This window comes from Arvicola amphibius, chromosome 10 (genome assembly GCF_903992535.2).
Source record: "Arvicola amphibius chromosome 10, mArvAmp1.2, whole genome shotgun sequence".
NCBI classification, from domain to species: domain Eukaryota; kingdom Metazoa; phylum Chordata; class Mammalia; order Rodentia; family Cricetidae; genus Arvicola; species Arvicola amphibius.
Window position 1 is genome coordinate 3,962,741 of NC_052056.1, and position 23,686 is coordinate 3,986,426.

Consider the following 23,686-nt stretch of genomic DNA (forward strand, 5'->3'; position numbering starts at 1 on the left):
TGGACAAGCACACACAGATAACCCATAACTAAACTAAGACACAGCATCAGAGGTGAAAGCACAGGTGTGGCCCGATGCCCTGCTCTGTGCAGCCAAGTGCTGGAGCCTTCAAGGGAGTGATCAGGCCGTGGATGATGTCACCACTTTCTAAGAGGCCCTGGATGGATGCTTCACCTTCCACCTCGTGAGCACACAACAAGAACACAGCCATCTATGAGCCATGAAGAGCTTCAGCAGATACTCATCTGCTAGGAACAGGACAGTGGATTTCTCAGCCTACAGAAATAAACTACCCAGCTTGCAGAATTTTTGTTAAACTACTACAAATGAAAAAACATCTTTTCTCAATAGGGTAAAATCACCCCTAAACAGAGTCAAAACGAGATGTTCTGATACGAGGACAATGAAGGGTACTTTTTATATATAAAAGTCAGACCCAAGTCAGGTGGTGGCGCATGTCTGTAATCCCAGCACTCAGGAGGCAGAGCCAGGCAATCTCTCTGAGTTCGAGGCCACCCTGGTCTACATACAGAGTTCTAGGACAGCCTGGGCTACCAAAAAGAGAAAGAGGGGTATGTGTGTAAGCCTGGTGTGGTGGATCAGTCCTGTAATCCTAGCATCCTGGCATGTGAAAGGGTGAGGCCAACCTTGGCTACAGACTGAGACCCTGTGGTGTTAAATTTTATGAGGGAGGCCAACTACGGAAAACATACCTATAAAAAATTCCTGTTGTTAGAGGAGATACTGGCGAAAACTCTCAATAGTGAGAAACAGTAGCCTAAAGGAAATTAAGGGGAGACAAGGAAGAGCAATGTGTTTTATTTATCTTTATATTACTGCTATTGGATTTACAAAATTAAACGTATTGAAATTTTGAAAAGTCAGAATTTATCTGAAATATATTCAATGACCTCTTTTCATCTGCTAACGTGTTTGTGCTCTTGTGTCATTCTGGGTGTCTTCCTCAATCATGCTGCACCATTTTCTGGGAAGGGTCTCTCCCTGAACCTGGACCCTATGGACTCAGCTAAGCTGCTGGCCAGGGAGCTGAAGAAAACCTTCCTGTCTTCTGCTTCCCAGAGGTATTACAGGCAGGTGCCACCACTCCTGACCTCAGACAGGTGTTGGGATCAAATTCAGGTCCTCATGCTTGTGCAACCATCACTTTACCAACTGTGACAGTTACCCTATGGTGTCACCCTGACTGGATCTGAAGTCAACTAGCAGACAAGTTATTAGATACACTTGTAAAAGATGTTCTTGATCCGTGAGAAGACCGGCCCTAAATGTGGGCAGCGTGTACACACACATACACACACACACACGGAGAAAGAGATCAAGTTGGTTTCCTGTCACACTGGCAACTTCCTCTTTTGTTGTTGCGCCCGCTGCTAATGCTGCTGTGTCCACCAACGTTAGAAGGCAGCTTCTTCAGCAACCCAAGGTCCACGGAAGGCCAGTGGCTTCCAGGAGTCCTTAGGCCTGCAGCTGTAGCTTGGGACTGCTGAGGCTTTCAGCCTTGTCGGCTGAATGGCTACTGTGTTCTTAGCCTCTCCAGCGTAAAGACAGACATTGGATTATCGAGACCACATCATGTAACTGGATAGAACATTAATCTTTTGGCATATATTCATTCCATTCCATTCTGGCCCTTTAGAGAACCCTGTATATCAAGTGAGCTATCTTCCTAGACCGCAATGTTATCTTTTCTTTTATAAAGGTTTATTTCATGTATGAGTGTTCTGCCTGCACGTATGTATGTGCACTATCTGAGTACCTAGTGCCTGACCAAGGTCAGAAAAAGGTGTCTGTGACCCTGGAACTGAAATTACTAATGGGTGTTAGTAACCAAATCTGAGTCCTCAACAAGCACTGGAGTTCTTGACTGCTGAGTCTTCTCTCAGTCCCCTCAAACAAACAAAGTTTGTTTCCTGGAAACAAACTGCTACAGTTCCGTTCCACCATGTTCCCCGGGGGGCAGACTGGGCACGCTGGGAAGGGCTTTATGTGAGTGGGGCCCAAGGAAAGGCCTTTAAGCCCTGTCTCTAGAGACGCAATTGTCTTCAGCCTTGTCCTCTGTCTCACTGCATCCTGGTCTGGGACACGAGCAGTTCGCCTTTACACACTCTGGCCGTCGTCATCTACAGCCTCAGCGGAGCCGACACAGGCAGCGTGCGTTTTGACCCCTGAGGATCCCGAGTCAAAGCGACCTCTCCTTCACCTCAGCTACCCTCGTCAGGGCTGCCAGCAGTGACGAGAGGTGACTGAAAGTGCCATTACCACGTCTGAGCGTTCAGTGTCACGGAAGGACGACCAGGGGATGCTCGCACAGACTTTCAGGCACAGAGGTTTGGGCGGTGACAATGAGTCTACTCACTTGGAGGTGGCAGAAATTCAGGTTGACAGTCACAATCGTCTCCCTTCAAAGCCTCATCTGCCACCTGCCAGTGAAAATAAAACTGTGAGATTTTAAAACACAGCCAAAGCAATCACTGAAGAAACAGAATTTAAAGTAGAATATGATAGGATTCACTCAAGCACCTAAAACACACAGCTAGTTATGAACCTAAAGGTATAAATAAGCAAACATCATGGTAACTAGAACTGAGAAATCAAGACAAATAAGAATTCTTGAAGGTCAATCCTCTGATGCTGTGTGATGCCTGAACATATAAACTGGTCAACAATGTCTGTTTGCTTCTCTGTCTAACTGAATGACATTTTCTATATTATCCATAAAATGACTCTAAGGGATCTGGAAAACTTTTCTTCTCTTCTTATCATCCACCTAACACCACCCTTATTTCCTTCCTCAAATATGGATGCAAAATATAAAGATGAATTCATCTTTTCATATACTGAGTCTGAGGAAATCTCAGACACACATCCAAGACATCTGATGACCGTCAGGCTAGAGGTCTTGTGGTGTCTGCCAGAAACACTAGACTAAGACACCAGCTGAACACAGCACCGAGTCCAGGGCTGAAATCACGGCTGTCAGGGACAGCAAAACTGACAGACAGCCCTGGGCAAAGTTCCCCGGAGCCCAGACATCCCCTGGGTGGTGAGCTGGCAGAGCATCGAGTAACCAAAGACTCAGCTCCAAGCTCTACTGTCACCCGTTCCCAAGAGACTGCTTGAGAAACAGAAATGGTGGGCATACAGAAAAAACTAAGTGGCAAAACAGTATTTGGAAGATTATTTCTAAGACACAACTGTGATTTCAAGGTAAGTCCTGTGGCATTTAAACATTGTCTTCAAATAGCTGTATGTGGTGGCCAGGTTGCCTGATGTGAGAGAATCGTTTTCTTGGTATCAATACAGAGGACACCAAAACGTCGACCACCAAAGCATTACTGTGAGAAGTGAGGCTGCTTGTACCTGAGACAGTCGCAGGTTTCAGCCAAGCTTACCTTTTGATTCTGATCGCCACCACTTGCCATTCTGTACTTGGTTTTTCTGAAAGCTCTCTCTGTTTCCACAAAGTTAAGAGATGTTCTAAAAGCAGGTGCTGAAGAGTTTCTAGGTATGTAAGCCCTGGGGGGACAAACAACAAGGAGCCATCGCGTCAGTCCTAAGGCTGATACACATCGGAAGGGGTTCCTCAGACAAGCTGCAGGATCACAGCCCTCGTTTCTCAAAAGCCAAGGACGGCATTCTGAAAAGATCTCCACTGCTAGGACGGGCTTTCAATCTCAACTGGAGCCCCAACTAAGACTAGGTCAAGACAAGAGGTTCTGGGTCTGATAGCAACAAAGTAACTAAATCTTCCTGTTTTAAGAGTTTTTATACCCAATACATCTAAACAAGTCTTAGAGAAAGTTTGACCCATTTTAGTTTTTACTACGTTTCTTAGTATTTTTAAATTTTCATACAGTATATATTCTGACCATATTCTTTCCCCTCCCCAATCTATTTAACTGCCAGTGATCAACTGTAGACCCCTGGCTATGGTTTCTTTACCCATAACCACACTCAGTCTATGTGTGGCCTTTGAAAGACACTGAGAAGTGACAGGCACAGACTTCATCCCAGCGCTCCTTGGCCAGGACCTGCATGGCCACAGTGGGCCCTATTCAAGCCAGCAACCTTAAGATCTCATTTTAATCTTTCCCACAGGTGTAGGCTAGCTATATTCAGAACGTCCAGAAAAAGAGCAGACCAACAAGTTCCTGTTTAGGACAGAATTATAAATGTATGTACATGCATACACACCCACACATACCCCATACAAACAAAACAAGCTTCTGTTCTGTCCCTGATCAAAAGTTGACACTACAGGACTGAGTTTGTAGCTCAGCGACAGAGCACCTGCTAAACATGTATAGGGCCTGAGTCCGACTCTGGCACCACATATAAAAGCTGCTGATAGCTCTTAAACTGGCAAACAGTGGGTCTTCAATTCATGGGAGACCTGCTATTAACTCACCTGCTTTCATAAAAAGCTCTAAGTGGATTCTTAATTGATGTCCGACCTATAAAAGCCAACCACACACAGAGTAATCAATGAACTGGCAGCACAGACTTTAAAAATATTTTCATATTTAAGTTGATAGTTGAAAACATTGAAGTATGAAAGCTGAAAAGTAAATCCTGGCACTTTTACAATTCCAGATGCTTTCCATTTCAAGGTGTCAACAAACTACACGCCCTCGTCAGATATCCCATCATATACGGCCACTAATGAGATGCCAGCAACACATACATTTGACCAGGGAGTGCCTGTCTTCAAGGAGCTCACAATCTTACAGCCGCACAGTGCAGAATGATAGCAGGTGCTGGATCAATAGCTGTTCATCAGCCATACAGACACCAAACACCCCCACCCCCTAAAAAAACAAAAAAGCAACAGAAGGAAGATCTACATGCTGGAAGTGGAACACAGGAATATTAAGTATCAGAGAAAGAAAACAAGGGCAGAAATGGATAGCTGTAAGTGAGGACTTGAAATTCCTAATCTGAACAGCCAATTTCTGAGATAGAGAGAGATAGCTAATGATAGAGGATACGCATGCTACATAATTAGTTGCAAAGTTGGTTAAAAAAAAAAAAATCAAGCAATACTAAAGGACCCTTTCTTAGTAAATTAATAAAAAAAAACAAATTTCTTTTAAAACGTTATCAGAAAGTGCAAGAAGGGTATTTTTCTACAGAACAAATAAAAACTTGATTACTGTGTTTCAAATAAACAAACCACTTTCAATCACCTGGCGGAACATAGCACGATCATACTCTATACAGACAGAAACAGAGTACTCGAGAGACTTCACCAAGAGAGCATAACAGAAGTACAAACCATCTGAGAATCGGCACGGTCCTCCATTAATCCAAGAAATCCATTTTCAAAATTTTAAAGGGAATTCGACTGTAACCAAAAGAATCTTAGGTGAAATACCTTGCAGGTCTTCTATCTGTTTTTGTAACTTTACATGCTGCTGAATTAGATCCTTGATTCCCTCAGGGTCATTTTTACACAGTTTTTGAGCTTTTATGTTTGCTTGCAGGGCCCAGTCATATTCCCCCAGCATAGAAAGAGCATCACAATAACGATAATGACCCTGTTCCAAAAAGATAAATTTAATTTTTTTCTGAAAAAATATGCTTCAGGTTAAAGAAGATAGATAAGGAAAATATTTTGGTTGATGGATTACTTTAGGCCTATCAATGAAAAGTAAATTAGAATACTATCATCCCAGAAACTAAGGTGACTAATGAACTAAGAGAAAAGTTACAAATAAGCATGTAATGTTTAATAAATTAACCTAAAAATCACTGTTTTAAAGTTTTTGAACCCTTCAGAAAATAATTTAACTTTTGTTATAGTTTACTTTTAAGAAACAAAATATTTTAACTAAGTACAGAACAGACGATGTCATTAGCTATAAGTAAACAAGTTAATTTTTCAAAATATTTGAATGCAGTAAGTATCTCAGCCGTGTCCCCCCAACTGTGAAAGCCAAGAGCTCCTGCAGTTGGGAGGACCCACCAATGTGTGTGCTGTTTAGCCAACACTTCCAAGAGCACAGAGACAGGAGAGAATCGCAGCTGGGCCAGCTCTCAGCGCTTGATCTGCGTGTCTTATCTCTAAACAGCTTCCAGATGCAAGAGAAATCTGAAAGCCACAGGCTCTATGTACTCTTAATTCCAACATTAAGGACTTTAGATCCTTTCTGGCTCAGAACATTAACTTTTGACTCTAGAAACCTATAGAACTAAGGCCCTTTCTGAGCTGCTCAGGCACCAAACTGAGATTTTAGGAACAAATCTCCTAGGAGACGACTTAGCAGAGGCTGGAATCTGCAGTACTTCACACAAACAAAAGCAAAGAACCTGATTCACGACACCTGGTCCAGATCTCCCTATTTATAATTTATCTTACAGAGAACACTCTTTTTAACAAGAATCCAAATGAAAACAGTCCCAAAAAAGTGTTCTTAAAAAAAAAAATCCCTCAGTTTGCATTAATAGAAGTCTGTGTGTATGCAGATTCTGTGCTGTGTTCTTGGGACCTGTCTGCGAGTTCTAAGGAAGTTTAGCCAGACTGTCTAGTCCCAGATCAAAGATACTGACTTATAAGGTACCTTGTTCAACACTGCTTGTCCCTAAGGATGGGTGCTCTACTTCCTGAGAGCTGAGATCCCTCAGACACACATGGCAAAAATCCTACCTCTAGACACTGATCTGCGTCAGTTTACACAGGTGCTCTAAACGAGGAAAACACAGCTAGCCTGAAGTGACAGCCATATCTAAACCTTCAGAGAATGTTTCCATCATTCCCTGCCACCTCCACTATTCCCGATTTCTATTGGGTCCTTTCCCAGCACTCCTAAAAGATTCGGTGCAACTTCCAATGACTTACAAGGGTTTTCTCAGATCTCTTTGCTGAAGTTGTTTAAATTAAGATTAAAATTACCTCTTTCCTGAAACCAATTACTAAAGTCATGGTCTGCCTTTGATACTCTGGTTATTTATACCATCAAGAAGAAATCCCCCAGTGCTGCCCTATCTCCCATCCCTTTCACTGGAGACCACCATGTCTAACCCTCTGTCAATTCTAGTGCTCCACCCTGACAGTACAGCTGAGCGAAAGCATGGCTGTGAACCAGGGAACTGGCCAACGTCCAGGACACTGTGACCCAATCTGGACTACCTTACGGTGTCCCTCACATTAACCACATAGCTAAGTGAGGGCTCGTCTTCCCTGGACTGCAGCTGTGCATCTGAAGGCTCTCACTGCACGGTAAAAGTCTGTAAAATCAAAGCGCCTAGACTCTAGTTTATACATTCAGCTAAGATGGAATGACAAAGGACAAAAGCAAAAGAAATTGTGGCTTTACAGAAACAAACAAAAAACCAAACAAAATCTTGCCTGTGGGCAAGAGAACAGAATGATCCAAGAGAGATGAAGAGCTGCAAGGCTAAGACTGCTCCTTCCGGAAGAGAGCGCCTACACCTCAGCGCAGGAAGAATTCAGGAGGGGGCGGACTGGCAGGAACTGGAAGAACAGAACAGCTTGAGGCTGACAGGGCAGGCATCTAGAGAGAGAATTCCAGAAGGTCTTTCTTGGGACTACATACACAGGGAGCATTAAGTACTCAGAAAACTTTTGACTCAGTGAGGAAAAAAAAAAGGAAGTTTTATTTTAATACTCTTAATAAATTTACAAGAGATGCTTGGAAAGCTAATATAAACTGAGTTTTAGTACTAAGACTTCTATTCCTCAATTGTTTTATAAATATTTATGAAATACTTGCCAAATGCAAGTTTTGGTGGTCAACAGAACTTCTATTTCGAGCAGAAGACTCACTATGCCAACAGCAAGACACTGAGCACCATGTACAGAAGCACCAGCTAGTGCCGAATCCAGCCCCAAACAATGTTTATCTGGACAGCTCGCCGTGGGCGTGTGCGCGTGGAAACCAGCAGACAATTCAGGAGTCAGTTACAGCCTTCAACAAAAGGAACTCAAGTCGTCAGGCTTGCATGGCGAATGCCTTGACCTCATGGCCACCTCAGCTGCCCTAAAACCCCAGCTAAAATAATTAATTTTATGATTTAGGAAAACAGAGACTAATATAGCACACACAGAGAACTAAGCTTTAATAGGTTATATATGTTTCAGATTCTCTTTTATTTACTAAAACTATAGACATGACTAAAAACTCCTTGGTAACTTGCTAATTTTTTTCCCTTTCCTTCTCAGAAGCGAAGATTAGCAGAGTAAGTGTTCTCATAAACTGTGCTATGTTTGCTTTTATTGATTCTTTTCATTTAATACTGTCTTTAAAATCCACAAATGTTAATAAGCTAGCCGACTTATTTCCAACACAATTTAGTATTCGACAGTTTATGAACTAAGCCAGCAATAGCACGCGCCTGCTCTTGTCACTGGTCAGTTATGACTGTGTGGCTCTGTGCTCTTGAGGTCTCTGCTGGTCTCACCCCAATCTGTCCACTGCTGCTCTACGACTTAGTTCTAGGGTCAAGACGGCTCGGGTTCTGGAGCAAATCACAGAACCTTTGCCTCGGAATGTTACTTAACTGGACACATAGTATGTTTAAAAAAAAAAAAAGTAAATGCTGAGAAGGGGAGAAAGGAGGAAGAGACTAGAAGATGCCTAGAAGGGCCAGGGCTGGCATTCTGGTGTGATTAGGAAACTAAGTGAAGAACGGTCAGCAGTGAAATAGGAAGCTAATGCTCAAGGAAAGCATTCGAGATACAAGACACAGCAAAGTGAAATGGGGGCCTGCGTATCTGAGGGAGAACAGCCAGACTGGGGTGGGAAACTGCAGCTGCTCAAGACGCGAAGGCGTCAGGAAAACCAAAGCAACAACTCTGGCTATGGACCACGTGAAAACATGACATGTATCTACTGCCCCACTGGACAAGAATGCTGTTGGGACAGGCCTTCCGGCAGAGACCAGTGACCTCTACCACTCAGGAGAAAGGGAAGGGACAAGTTCAAGGCCTGGACCACAGAGTGAGTTCAAGGACAGTCAGGACAACTTAATGCAGCCACCTTCTCAAAAGGGAAAGACAGCTGAGTGGGAACAGGGCTCAGCACAGCTGTAGGGTGTGTGTCAGTATGTGAGCCTCCAGGTTCAGTCTCCACTACCACTATCAATCAATCAATCATCACTGTGGAACCAAAACTGTACACAGAAAAGGCTTCAACGACTGTGTACATTTTACAATGCAAGAAAATGTCTAGGGTACATAAACCGGAAAAAGTAGCTATCAGGGTACAGAGGCTCAAGAGATTTCCTAAGGTACATGCATAGAGGATATAGTAATTACGGTGTGTACGTCCTACTTCTTCTCGAAGCAGGAAGTTATAAGCCAGTTCATTCCCACCAGCTTCCTGGATCCCTGCTACCATCTAATGCATCCCTCAGAATCCTCAGGCTCATGGGAGGACCATCACATCACCTCATTTGCTGTGCCTATGTGGGTCTGTGCTCCTTAGGCCCTCTCCTCTGTTCCGTTCGGGTTGTCTCTGTTCTTATTCCCTACAACTTGATTAGAAATACACGTTCCTCATTTTCAAACAGATCTACTTAAATTTTTATGTTTGTATATGTATGTGCTTGTGTGTGCGTGTGTGTGTGTGTGGGGGGGGGGGTGTCTGGGAGGCCGGAAGAGGAATGAGGTCCTGTGGAGCTGGAGTTACAAGCAGTCTGAGCACCTGATTTGGGTGCAAGAAAAGGACACTGGAGAGATGTTGTCCTTTCAGACTAGGGCAAGCACCGCTAACCAGACGTCTCTGCAGTCCTGGGTTTCTCTTTTCTACTGGCCGTTTGGGACAAGTTTTCTTTTCCATGAGAACTTACTCATTTTACTGGTTCTTTCCTATCAGGTTTCTTACCTGCTTTAAGAGTGCCCTGCACATTCAGAATCTAAATCCTGCCAGCTATATCTGAGATCTGTGTACAAGTGATCTCGCCCTAGCTGCTTAGTGCATTTGTGCCCTGGTAAGTTTTCTGCTGTTGACTTTGTACACTGTGCTTCTCAAGAAAACTCAGGGCTGGGGATGAGAGGGAATACATGCACGCTGTGATGGATATGCACAAATAAAATAGAATTAAAACTTGGGAGGAGCTTCGGAATCCTCTCTAATCCCGAGGCAGAAAGGAGCCTCATTCATTCTCCCTGAGTCCTTCCGGTCCTCTCCTCCACCCCCTCAATCCCTTCCTCCACGAGGCTGAGAGATTCTTACTTGCTGGGATGTGCTTCACTACACAGCGCCCAACCGAGCCTTAAACTTACAGTAAACTCAGGAACCCGTCCCCCAGCCTTGAGCTCTCTGTACCATCACCTGGCATTTTGATGTACAAATACATTATCCCACAGACCGGTTTTCACACAGTGGTAAGGTTCAAGGGCTCGCTTGCCGTATGATACAGAAGAAGCCTACCTTTGGCCAGGTGTTCTTCAAAACAATGGCTCTCTTTCCATCACTAAGTGCGTTTCTAAAAAGAAAAACAAGAAATAAAGCATTTAAACTTAATTCCATTTTTTTTTACTGTTAAAGTACTATATATCATGTATCTATTTGTACGTTGTGAATTTTCCACGAATATAATCTAATAATTTTTTTAATCCATACAATAAATGTCCACTGTAGCAGAAAAACAAAGCAAAGGGGAGAAGCCATCTGATTCTATCACAGCCCCCCAGAATTAGGTCCAGTATTCCAGAGCATTCCTTATGTGTCTCTCCAACGTCTATGCTGACTTATTATTCCCATGACTTTCTATACTCTTTGTCTTTAACAGAACTTCTGACTCTCAACAAGGTAACTCCCAAGCCTTCTGTACAGCATGTAAGTTAAGCTACACCAAACAGAGCAGACTCCAGAACAGTAATTTTCAACCTTCCGATGCTGTGACCTCTCATATTGCAGTCACCCCAACCATAAAATTATTTCCACTGCCACTTCATAACTGTAATTTGCTACTGATATAAATGGAATGCAAATATCTGTGTTTTCTGATGGTCTTGGATGACCCCTATGAAAAGATCATCTGACCCCCAAAGGGGTCGGCGACCCACAGGTTGAGAACAGCTCCTCTAGAACATGAGTTCCAAGTTAAGTGCAATTAGAATACAGCTTCTGGCGCCTGCAGGATGTCGCTGCTCTGGGCCCACTCTTTCACCTGTCGAATGGGGAAGGCGACAACGGTGTAGCAGGCACTGGTCTGTCTCCTAGCACCCGTCTCCAAGGACGCCCCCACACCACACCTCTCCCAACTGTCCAACACCTAAAGCACTAGCTCAGACATCCTGCTCTTTCCTGTAAGCTCACACACTCCATGTCCTCCTCACTGTCTGCCCCAGCCCCTAGTTTAAACGCCTGGTGTGACTTCATTGTTCATCATCTCAGTATGCACACCAAGTTCACTGTGCTCCAAACATTAAAAAGAACAAAATGAGGTAGCATACCATCAAACATTAACACCTACTGAAGGTATTAAAGATATTAAATATTAAATTATTTATATTAAATATTAAGGATACTAAAAAAGAAAAAACAAAATAATAAAACCTCCTAAAGATAAACAATTATATCGACAGGTAAGGATGGAGGGATGGGCAGGAGAATCTGTGCAAACTGATCTATGGCGTAAGTGACCACACGGTGCACGGGGCAGACTGGTAACCACTTAAACATTTCACACATGGCCACTGGTCCTTCACCCTCAACACTAAAACGAGCTCAGGAGGCTGTGCATCTAAAAATGGGCTGGGCGGTGGTGGCGCACACCTTTAATCCCAGCACTAAGGAGGCAGAGACAGGTGGATCTCTGTGAGTTCGAAGCCAGCCTGGTCTACAAGAGCTAGTTCTAGGACAATGAGGGCTGTCACACAGAGCAACCTGGCCTCAAAACAACAAAACAACAAAAAAAAAAAAAAAAAGAAAAAAAAAAACACCAAAAAAGGTCAAACTTTTAGAAGAAACATAGAACACTCTGGTGGCCTTAGAGCAGACAAAGATTATAAATACAACACAAAAAGTGCTTACCATAAAGGAAGAAACTGAAAAACTGCAATATACTAAAAACTGATAGCAATTGATAGCTTCTGTGTGAGTGTGTTGTAGTAGGGAGGTGAGTGTGGAGTCGGTTCTATCCTTTCTACCATGTGCAACCTGCGATCAAACTCGAATTTTCCAGTGTGATGGCAGGTGCCACCCACTGAACGATTTCATCGTCCCTAAAACTGACAGCTTCTGGAGAAAAGACGACAAACAGCAAGTTCTGCAAGGGCAAGCCACTGAGAATGGGAAGATGCTTGTAGTGCTGTCTCAGTGACTGTCACCCAGACCACAGAAGTGCCATACAGACAAGCACCCAACTCGGGGAAAGACCAACAATTACTTCACAACAGGACATCCAAACAGGCAATTGGCACATGGGAAAATGTTTAAGTGTCCTTACAGGAGTGCAGACCAACTAGGCTTACACCACTCCATACACACCATGTTTAAATTAGTGCTGGTGAGGACACGGACTGAGACTTACACCCTGCAGGACACGGACTGATCCCATTACAGGAAAGCTACCACTACAGCAGAAAACAAGCAGGCCCTCTGTTCCTGACTGTACACTCAACAGAAACTGGTACCACCAACAGTCAGCTACAAACTCCCAAAATGCCCATCAATGACACGCTGAATAAAATATGGCATAACCATGCAACAACATGAACCCCACACACAGTGATAAGAGCCAAACACAACAAGTCAGCACACACAGTACACCGTCCCATTTGCATTACATAAAAAACTACAACTCCCCAATGGAAGTCTAGGCAAACATTCTGGGGAGAGGTGGACAGCAACCGGAAGGAAGAGCAAGGGGTGCCTGGGTTCTGTTGGGCTTTGGGTGCTATTTCAAACTGCCTTCCAGGAATCCAGTCTATTCCCAACACAGCTGGCCTGACAGCTAAGTCATGGGAGGCACCTGCCACCTCAGGGGAGGGAGGAGTGGCAAGTTTCTAGCCAAGTCCTTCAGGCTACAAATCTAGGACTTAGATGACAGCCTGGGCCATGACGTGTCACCTCCGAGCCACCTTCTTCTATAGCCTGGGAATTAAACTTCTTTCTCACTCACAGCAGCAAGCCTCTCCGCCCGGGCATTTCTAGAAGTCACCTGCGCCACACTCCTCACCGTTCTCAGCTCACAGCCTGCCTTTGGCAGCTCTTCTGGCTACAGAACATGGTCCATATGGCTACATCCAACCCTCTCACATCCTGGCAGTCAGAACTGGAGTTACCAATGGTGACTGACTGCCAGCCTGGAAGTCCTTCGACAGTCTCCCCAGTCTCAGCCTTGCTGCGGCTCCTTCAAACCAATTTCCTGGAACCAGAATAATTTTCTTTCTTTTTTTTTTCTTTTTTTGGTTTTTCGAGACAGGGTTTCTCTGCAGCTTTTTTGGAGCCTGTCCTGGAACTAGCTCTTGTAGACCAGGCTGGCCTCGAACTCACAGAGATCCGCCTGCCTCTGCCTCCCGAGTGCTGGGATTAAAGGCGTGCGCCACCACCGCCCGGCTCAGAATAATTTTCTAAAGGTACTAATAACCATGAGTAACAGCCTCAACTTGTATGAAATTCTTTGGCCTCCTACCACCCCACTTAACGGCCAACAGCCTTACTATAACCTGCAAAGTGTAGACCCTAACCACCTTCTCTCCCTTCTGTAATTGAGCCCACTGGGCACACCGTCAGTTCCATGCACACACACACACAACTTCTAACTGCAGGCTTCACATTGCTGGCTCACCGGCTAGGACACTGGGACTGTGTCTATTCTTCCCCATTTCTGGCATCCGCCATAACAAGAACCCTGGTATTACTTGTTCAATCAGGTTGAATGGTATTAACATAGTGGTACCATTAACAGTATGCCAGTTTGTTAATAATTTATATTATAAATAATCCATCTGGTGATACATGGATTTAAGTAGATTTCCCAGCATGTGACCACATCTTATACCTGGAGCAACGTGAACACTGCTGCTCATCCCGACCACCGTAGCCAAGCGCGCGAGGGGCTGTGCAGGAGCACTACAGTCAGGGACAATGGGCACTTGAGATGACAACTGCCAGAGTTATTATAAGTACCACACTTTACGTATAATATTGCCTTTTCTTCTTTTTATTTATTACTCTGGGACCTTAACACAGACAGAAGATCAGATTACGTGATTTTCTTTCAGGCTTAAGGTTCCCAGGCCCTGGCTGCCTGGTTCTGCCTGTGAGTGGATCCGTACTGAACCGTCTAACACTCAGACTCAAGGCCTGCAGTCCCAACGTCTGCACCGTTAGGTTCTGCTCCACACCCATCTCAACTGGTGCTGGGCAGGGTGAGGGAGGAGATGCTATGTGTAGACCTTCTCAAACCACAACGTGTATGTACACGGTGAAGTATACAAGCCCTTGGCTAGCTGTCAAGGATCCCCCCCTCCTTAAATTCACTCAGCTACTGTTAAATACACAGTGACTAACAACTGCCAACAGAAACAAGATGTTTCAAATCTGAGCTTTAAAACTCGACATGCTCCTTCACCTAACAGAGCAAAAGCAGCTTACCAAGAATTTACCCTACAGACACATTAGCACCTGAGTATTGAAATATAAGTAAAGAGTCATTGAAACCTGCATTTAATTAAGTGAAAATTATATAAATGTATATATACTTAATTTGGGGGGGGGGGATTGAGACAGGGTTTCTCTGTGTATCCTTGGCTGTCCTGGAACTCACTTTATAGACCAGGCTGGCCTCCAACTCACAGAGACCCACCTGCCTCTGCCTCCTGAGTGCTGGGATTAGAGGCGTGCGCCACCACTGCCCAGTCTTTTTTGTTTACTTTTCTATATTCTAATAATCTGTAATTATAAGTAATCTACAGACTAATCCAAGTAGCCTATTTAAACATATTAGTGCAAACTGATGGATCACTTGAGTATCCAGCCAATTAAAATGTTGCCCACAAACAAGAACAGGATCTCAATACACACTGGTGTGTGTATATATATATATATATATATATATATATATATATATATATACATTTTAACATTTAAAATGCAAATTAGGATTGGAGAGATGGCTCAGCTGTTAAGCACACTGGCTGCTCTTCTAGAGGCCCTGAGTTCAATTCCAAGCACCCACATGGTGGCTCACAACCATATATAGCGGGATCTGATGCCCTCTTCTGGCATGAAGTTGTACATGCAGACAGAGCACTCATACACAGCATATGGAGTGGTTTTTCCACTCATGATTTTAAAAGGGATGTGTCTCACGAATCACCTCAACTCGCCTTTATTCTCATACATGACGGAAAGTGACTTGGTTCACCATGAACACTTCTACAGACATGGAGCGTGATGGAAACACGGGCTCTGAAGAGAGTAGGACGGGGATAACACACAGAAGCTGTCAGCGGATCCTTTCCAGTTCAAAATTTTATCATGTGCACCCATTTCTTTTTTAAGAAGGGGGAAAATGGGGCTGGAGAGATGGCCCAGTGGTTAAGGGCACTGGCTGCTCTTGCAGAGCATCTGGGTTCAGTTCCCAGCACCCACAGGGCAGCTCACAACTGTCTGTGACTCGCTCTTCTGGCTTCCATGGGCACTATGTGCACATGGTGCATACGTAAGTGCAGTACACACCTGTAAAGATAAAATAGTTACAGCTTTTTAAAAGGGAGTGCACTCCCCAAACAGTTGGCAATCCAGTGCTTCTAAATAAAAACAGACCATGCAACTGAGAACCACAAGGAATAATACAAACAGCACACAATAAAACTAACCCTGTAGGCCCTGCAGACGTGCATTTGCATGCATTGTCTCCCACACACTCACTCAAAGGAGGGGTAATTCACAGAAACTGGTTAAGTTGCTGTTTCTCTGATCTCAGAAATTCAGAAAACAAATCAACAGGACTTAAAGTCTCTCTGCTACACAAATCATGGCTGGGTTCTAATGAAAAGGAATACTGCAAGATAAATAAATACCAAAAGGCTAAGGATTTTTGAAAGCAAATTAGAATATTCAGGGATACATGCCCCCCATCTCCAATTACATTTCCCCTTAGCAATGTTCATTATGCCCCTGAGAAGAATTCAAATTTCCCAAGTATGTGTTTCACAAAAATGAGATAGAGCGGGCAAAATCTACTCAAGCACATTGCATAAGCTTTAGCAGCTGCCTAAATTAGGCATATCTGATTCCTTTTCTTCTATGATACTGGAACTTTCTGGTCACCTGAATGGCAACTATCACTGTGACAAGGTACTCTGACTGAAGTGTGCTTCTAGAAGACCAGAATAAAATCTCATCCAAGCCTGGAGTCCTGGGATTCACGGGCACACTCCTAAACTTAAAGATTTCAAGGGAGAAGCAGCAGCGGCAGCAGCCTGAGGACGTGATCCCAGCTCTTTACTTCACACAAACAACATCCAGGCCCAGAGGGGTGTATGCTGGCACTTGGCCTCACCTGCATCCTCTTAAAGGTCTCTCTCTCTGAGTGACAATCTCTTTATTTCAACATTACAGTCACCACGGATTCCTTGGTCACTTCAGGATGGAGCGTCTGCTTCCCAGTTCACACCCCTTCATCTCTGGCTCTTCCTCGCACCACTAACTACAACATGACGGCGTTTCTCTCCTTCAAGATCATGTCTCGTTCTGACCTTGATAGTGTTGTATTTTCCCTTCTATGTGCATTTTAAATTATACCTGTTTTACTTTTTATCAAATATCTCAAGCATACACAATTCAGAGAACATAACATTAACATGAAGGACACTTGTGTATCAACTTAGCAAGAATTGAACATTTTGCCATATTCACTCCGGTTCTTTTCACAGGTTTGTTAAAGCTGTACCACCTCTCCTGTGTCCAAAACCTCGTCCCCTCCTTCTCTCCCCAGAGATAGCCACTCATTTGGTATGTAACATGCCCGCACATTTTAAAAACACTTTATATTTATATTGCGTGTGCATTGTTTTGCATGCTTTAAACGGTATACAAATGGCATCGCACTGTACAAATCATTCTGCAACTTGCTCGACACTCAACATCGCACTCATTTTAAGTGCTGCTTAAAATGTCTCCATGTGAATGCATCGCAAGTCACATCCACTGCCTCCTGGTGATTCCCGTTGTTTCCGCGTCTTTGCTCTGACAAACAACGCTGTGTGAAGGCTTGCACGTCTTCTGGGTGCACAGCTGACAGTGGAAGGGCTGACCCTAGGCGTGGGCTGCGGAGTGTGCATGTCTTCACTTTGTCAGACTGCTCTCCACAGCGACTGTACCATTAACACTGTCTCCAGGCGAGGATCAAAGTTTCCTTTGTTCCACCTCCTCTCAAATACTTGGTATTACGAAGGTTTTAAGCCTTGCCAATCTGATGGGTATGAAAGAGAGACCTGTAGTTTCAGTATGCATGTGACGTAGGAGAGCAGGCTTCCTAAGTGTGACATCTGTTTAAACGTCCCAACGTCCCATTTCCACCGTACTCTACTGTCCCTTTCCAAAGTCACTGACAGTAAAGACCACATCCAGGCCGACTGGGCTCAGGCTCCGCCTGGGCTCAGGCTCCGCCTGCAGCACAGCATCTCCCACGGTTGTGAGGTTTTAGGAATAAATATGTATAAAGTACTCAGGACAGACTGTCGTAAGAGTCAATGTACATATTTTTACCTTTTTAGAGAGAAATCTTACCGAAGTTATTTTTAAAATTGAGTATTTTTATTTTCTCATGTTTTAGGATTAATATTTCAGAATCACTTATGCATTTTAGCGTTTACTAAAGCCTTTAATCTTTGTTTCATTTCAGTTTTCTTACAGGTTGACATCTGCTTTTTTACGACCAACAGGAAGTCTGGCCTTGGGAACAACTAAGGACTACACTGTCTCCCAGGGTCATTGGATGGATACTTTATCTCCAGCTGTTCCTGCAGCTGATTGACCAGATTACCTCGACAGGTCTAGCGGGCATCCACATGATGTGGGAATTTCACAGCATCTCAGCCTTGGTAACCCAGCTAAAGCAGTTCTCCTCGAGCGAGAGTTCCCTATGCACACCATCCACTCACTGTACCGGGAGGGACAGACCCTGAAAGCCTCATCTCTGCACTACTGAGCAAAGCCATGGAAGCAATGTGTAAGAAGGTAAGACCATAGTTTCATACGTTTAAGGAGCATCGGATGCATGCTGGTGACTGCCTGATGAAAACTAGTGACTCTCGTACACTAACCTGCCTGTAATAGACCAGATGGGTTCAAGTACAGCTAGAGCATCAACAAGGTGCACAGATAGAAAGGTCTGCTGTCTATTCTTAACCTTCCCCTCCCTGTCTGGGGACTGTCTCTACTTTCACATCTTGTTGCAGCGGGGGGTTGGGAAGATCTTCCTCGCGTGTCTATCTTTCAAATACTCATAAAAGCAGAAATCACCCTGGTTTGCCTCTCAGCACTCAGAGCTGGAGAGGAGATGACCCTCTGCCTGGCAAGATTTCGGTTAGATACCTCAATTTTCACAAGCGGCTAGCCAAGTCATGAACCTATTGATCTGATCTTGAAAGCATACAAATTCACCTTGAAACAGTACAGAGTATCGGTTAACTCTGGGCCTAGCCAGACACAACCTAGGCATTTGTAGCTCACTTCTTGTCAGAACCAGTGGAGAACAGTGGTATTGGCGGAAGACTGTGTCAAGCCCATCCACTCCTCTAGTCTAGATAGCCTCGGATTATCCACGGCTTAAGCCATCTAAAAGCTGCATAACGTTAATACAGCGGTATTCTCCAAGGTGGTTGGGTTACTGGTGATACTTATTTTCTTCTTTTTAAACTCTTGTATTTTCCAAATTTTCTACCATGAGAATGTGTTCTGTTTATAATAAAAGAGAAACACAATAAATGTTACTTTTTTAAAAGCTACATACTTGGAAGATACTACACCTTCCCCACTCCCACTCCCCCACATCCCAGGTAAGTGTTTTACTAAAAACAACTGACAGAGGACTTCTCAGTTTTCATGACTTCATAGAAAACCTCATCAGAGCAACCCCAAACTGCATTTTTCCGTTTTTCCTATCATTGTTTTTAGAATTTTCTCTGTCACTTAGTTAACATTACTAATGATCCACATAACAGCTTTTAGGCTAAGAATGAGGAAACCACTTTCAACCAAACAATTGCTGTGTTTCTATATGAATAATGAGAATTTCATGACTTTTCAAGTTTTACTTTTTTATTTTAGGCAACAGAAAGTAGAAGACAAAAATGAATTATAACTAGTATCTGTGTAAGACCTTCGCCAGGCAGTCTTGTTCTGAGGTCCCAGGCTCTAACTTGGTTTTCTAGTTCGATGTGTTCTGAGTATTCTCCTCTGCATGGATGTAGTTTTTGGATCCCCCCACAATTACAATAAGACAGGGCATAATTAAATACAACAATCTGTATTTTTTAATATTAACACTTGTAACTTATATACTAAAATATTTTAAAGGAAGGGCAATCGAATCATAGTAGAGTAACATTTTTTCAGTCTTTCTCAACTCATAAATAAAAGCAAATTTCAAATTTGATAAGAGACTAAGTTAACTATGGTTCTATTCCATTAATACCACTAAATTTCTATTGTGTTCTTTCATTTATGAAAATATTTATGTAACTTTATATAACAAGACAAACAAACAGCAAAAGTATACTACGCAGATTAGACAGAGCAGAAAGACGGAATATTCTATCGCAGTCACAACAATGTAGATGTCGTCAGCATGGCCACTGTCCGTGAGCACAGTGTGGGAGATGACGTAACATACCTACGGAGGGCGCTGTGAGACTAAACATAACATGCCCAGAACTTAACAAACGCTTGCATCTTGCTGCAGTCATTATAAACGAAACCTCTTCCCCCTCCCCCACAAAGAACTATCAGGGATTTTCTTGCATACCTGCAAGACAGATAAATGTTTCCCTAAAATAGGTACTGGGTATAATAATTCAGTAATTAGATTACTTTAACCAACTTACCTAAACTGTCCCATACGAAGAAAACAGAGAGCTCGGTTACCATAAAGAAGATGGTTTTCAGGTCTTAAAAAGAAGCAACATTTAGTCAGTAAAACACATTATATCTGAAACAAACAAAATTCATACTAAAAACAAAAAAAAGTCTTCTTAAAGCTTTACAACTATGTGGCAGAACAGAAAGAAAATAGGATTTAGAATCTTAACTGACTGCAATTCAGGTTTTTGACCTTCTTAGTATCTTGCTCAAAGACTGTCTGCCCTGTAAAACTACTGTGGGAATGGGGCGATAACAACACCCTCACAGAAGCTAGCGACTACAGGATGGCAGTGGAGGACAGTCAGGACCCGACACTTCAACTGCTCTAAGAGATACTTGTCAAATGCAAAAGTAATAGTAACAGCTAAGTATTTTCAAATTTTATTAATTTTCACTGTCTCAATTCTGCAGCTTTTCGGTATGACATGCAACTGGATTCCCTCAATCCCTGTGAAGGACAAAGTAGGAAAGAGGGCAGTCTACAGGGCACCCCTAAAGTCTGCTAGAATGTGAGGTGGCCCAGCTCAGATGAGCAGAACTTAAGAGTATGTAAGCAAGCTGTCCTGGAGGACAGCTATGGAGATCAGCAACTGAGTATCGTGTATAGCACACAGACATCTACACCCTCAACAACCACAACTATTCTCTTTAAAAGCTTCCCCAAGAGCCGGGTACTGGGGGTGCACACTTCAATCCCAACACTCAGGAGGCAGAAGCAGGTGGATCTCTGAGTTCAAGATCAGCCTGGTCCAAGAGTAAGCTCCTGGACAGCCAAGGCTATGCAAGGAAAGCCTTTCTCAAAAACAAACAAGCAAGCAAAAAGTTCCCCCAAGAAAGCAAAGCCTCCTAGAAGGGGGCATCCTAAGCATGAGGAACAAACACGCCCTCCCGACAATCAGCTAATGGGTAAAAGGAACAGTTGATACAAAAAAAAAAACAAGACAGAAGAGAGGAAGAGAGGACTCTAGTGAGTCTGTGGAAAGAGCAGGTCTCCCTGGCCTGCCTGGTGCCTGCTGGAGCAGTCGGGCTGCCAGCACTGCAGACACACAAACCACACCGCACGGCAGACGCAAGAGTCTCTAGGATTATCCTAACATCAGGAGCACCACATAAAGACTTTATCGTTCTGCTTTGCTCTTACCTATATTCAATGGCTCTGGTGTAAAAAATAACAGCTAGATCAAATCTCTGTTTGGAAAACTCTTCATTTCCTCTCATTTTCATGAGTTCTCCTTGCTGAGAAACCAAAGTAAAAGAAGAGCCATCAGTTAGCTCCAGAAACCATCAAGAACCCAATACCCAGGAGAAGTGGATCTTGGTTCCTTTCTATTAGAGTACCAGGGGGCTATTTATAAAGAAAATAAGAATGTAGTCTCTACTATTTTGATATATTCAATTAGTATTGAAACCATACCCATGGTTTCTACAACAGCAGTTGCAATCTAGCACAGACAAAAAAAAAATGAACTAAACTTGTAGTTTTTTGTCACTGCCCCTAAAATGTAGCTAACACACACAGCTCACACTGTGCTGGGTATTACAAGGACTCCAGAGAGAAGAGCACATGATTGTTATCTTGTGTGCAGTGTGTGTGTCTGTGCATGTATGTTGAGAGGTATGCATGCACATGCCCATGTGCAAGCAGAGGAGGGAATCTAGAAAGGACAGTTACATGTATGCTACCGTCAGAGTGTGTGTGCACGTGTGTAGACATGTGGAAGAGGGTACAAGCATGGTGTCCTCCTCTGTCTTTCCACCTTACTCCCTTGAGACCTGAAGCTAAAACCAACCAATTATAAATAATAATAAAACAATTTTCTGTTGTATATAGTGTTTTATAATAGGTCCACTTTTAAATAAAATTTATCCGTAAGGTATAATGGTCTAAAATGAGACGCATGGTAAAACTATAGCTTTCGGTTACTAGTGAATGTAGTATTATCCAATAGTCCTTGATATTTCGATGTATTATATAAGTCACTGACTCACAGGCAATGCTGACTAACTGCTAAGTATAAGATCACAAGTTAACAAGAATGTATATCAAAGATGCTACATATATAACCATTATTTTTACTTCAGATACTAATATTTTTTAATTAATGGAGATTATTAGCAGTGGCTTTAACTGTAAAATTCTATAAAACATTAAACATAAATTTTCTTTAAAATTGAGTTAGGAGTCAGTCCTTCCTCTGAGTGAACTGTGACACATAGTTTACATCTCGATAAGGATATTGGTAAAGAAATCGTATTCCTCAATGGATTACATGCCTGAGTGAAAAAAATTTAATTTTTAAATCATTAGAAATTTTTGATTAAGATATTTCTTCTTAAAAAATATTCTAAATCGCCGGGCGGTGGTGGCGCACGCCTTTAATCCCAGCACTCGGGAGGCAGAGGCAGGCAGATCTCTGAGTTCGAGGTCAGCCTGGTCTACAGAGCTAGTTCCAGGACAGGCTCCAAAGCCACAGAGAAACTCTGTCTCGAAAAACAAAACAAAACAAAACAAAAAAAACAAAAAAAAAAAAAAAATTCTAAATCAAAATTCCTTAACATTTTCCCTTAAGCATGTTACTTTAAAGTAGGGCCATTATTTTACTTTCCACGGTTTTATTTTTCATGACTATTAAACGTTTTAACAGACGATTCTTAAAATACATTTACAGGTAAGCGTCCTTACCTTCACACAATGCATGCAACAGTTCCTTCTAAATTCCTCAAGCAAGTTGCAATTCTCAGTTACGACTTTAGTGATATGGTACTTATCTGAGATTTGTGTCGGGAGAAAGTGAGAGAGAGCATTAGTTTTAAACTGGGTGTTCATGGTATTCTAATTCTTAAGTTAAATCAGTAACTCTATTATGTTCATTTATTATTAAACGTTTTAAATAGTTTATATGTTTTTGTAGTCTCATATATATATATGTATATAAAATATTTAAATAAAAAGTTGCAGCACTCGGGAGGCAGAGGCAGGTGGATCTCTGAGTTCGAGGCCAGCCTGGTCTACAAGAGCTAGTTCCAGGACAGGCTCTAGAAACTACAGGGAAACCCTGCCTCGAAAAAAACAAAAAAAAAAAAACAAAAAAAAAAACCAGGGATGTAGTTCAGTGATACAGCAATCACCTAACACATTTATCTTATATGACAAAAAAAAAAAAACCCCAGAAAACCACTCACTGCTTTTGTGAATAAAATCTGCTTCTATTTCTAGCAATTAAATTTTTATTATTACATTATTACTGGAATAATATTCTTCCTTCTTTCATAATATACTGTGATTAGGGCTCATAATTACCAAAGCTAATTCAACAAACAGTATCAAGTACTTTCAATGTGCAAGATAGACGGTCCAATAAAAATGTATGAAGACAAAAATGAGGAAAACTATTTTCTCAATTGTACTTCGTGTAATGAAAGTATTTAAGAGGCTTTATTTAATATTTGACTTCACAGAAAAGTTAGTGAGAAATTATCTGAAATACTATTTTAATAAAAAACTTAGTAAACAAAAATGCAATAAACTTTGTGACCACAGGTTATCAAGCCTCATTTTCTGCACTTTAAGCTATGATAGAAAAAGGATTTTAAAAATC

At 42.6% G+C, this 23,686-nt stretch overlaps 1 protein-coding gene across 8 annotated transcripts in view; it reads right to left on the bottom strand.

Annotated features, from left to right (window-relative positions):
* Ttc3 (tetratricopeptide repeat domain 3) overlaps positions 1-23,686 on the bottom strand; it is a 97,453-nt gene that overhangs the window by 55,440 nt on the left and 18,327 nt on the right. For 7 of the 8 annotated variants that reach the window (XM_038344860.1, XM_038344859.1, XM_038344861.1 and 4 more), the window contains 8 exons: positions 22,771-22,856; positions 21,229-21,323; positions 20,051-20,113; positions 10,416-10,470; positions 5,396-5,558; positions 4,430-4,475; positions 3,414-3,537; positions 2,378-2,441 (listed from right to left, as the gene is read on the bottom strand). In XM_038344860.1, coding sequence (XP_038200788.1) covers positions 2,378-2,441; positions 3,414-3,537; positions 4,430-4,475; positions 5,396-5,558; positions 10,416-10,470; positions 20,051-20,113; positions 21,229-21,323; positions 22,771-22,856 — 696 coding nt within the window. Of the gene's footprint in view, positions 1-2,377; positions 2,442-3,413; positions 3,538-4,429; positions 4,476-5,395; positions 5,559-10,415; positions 10,471-16,503; positions 16,630-20,050; positions 20,114-21,228; positions 21,324-22,770; positions 22,857-23,686 lie in introns of those variants that run through there. The other variant, XM_038344863.1, reaches the window with a different exon arrangement.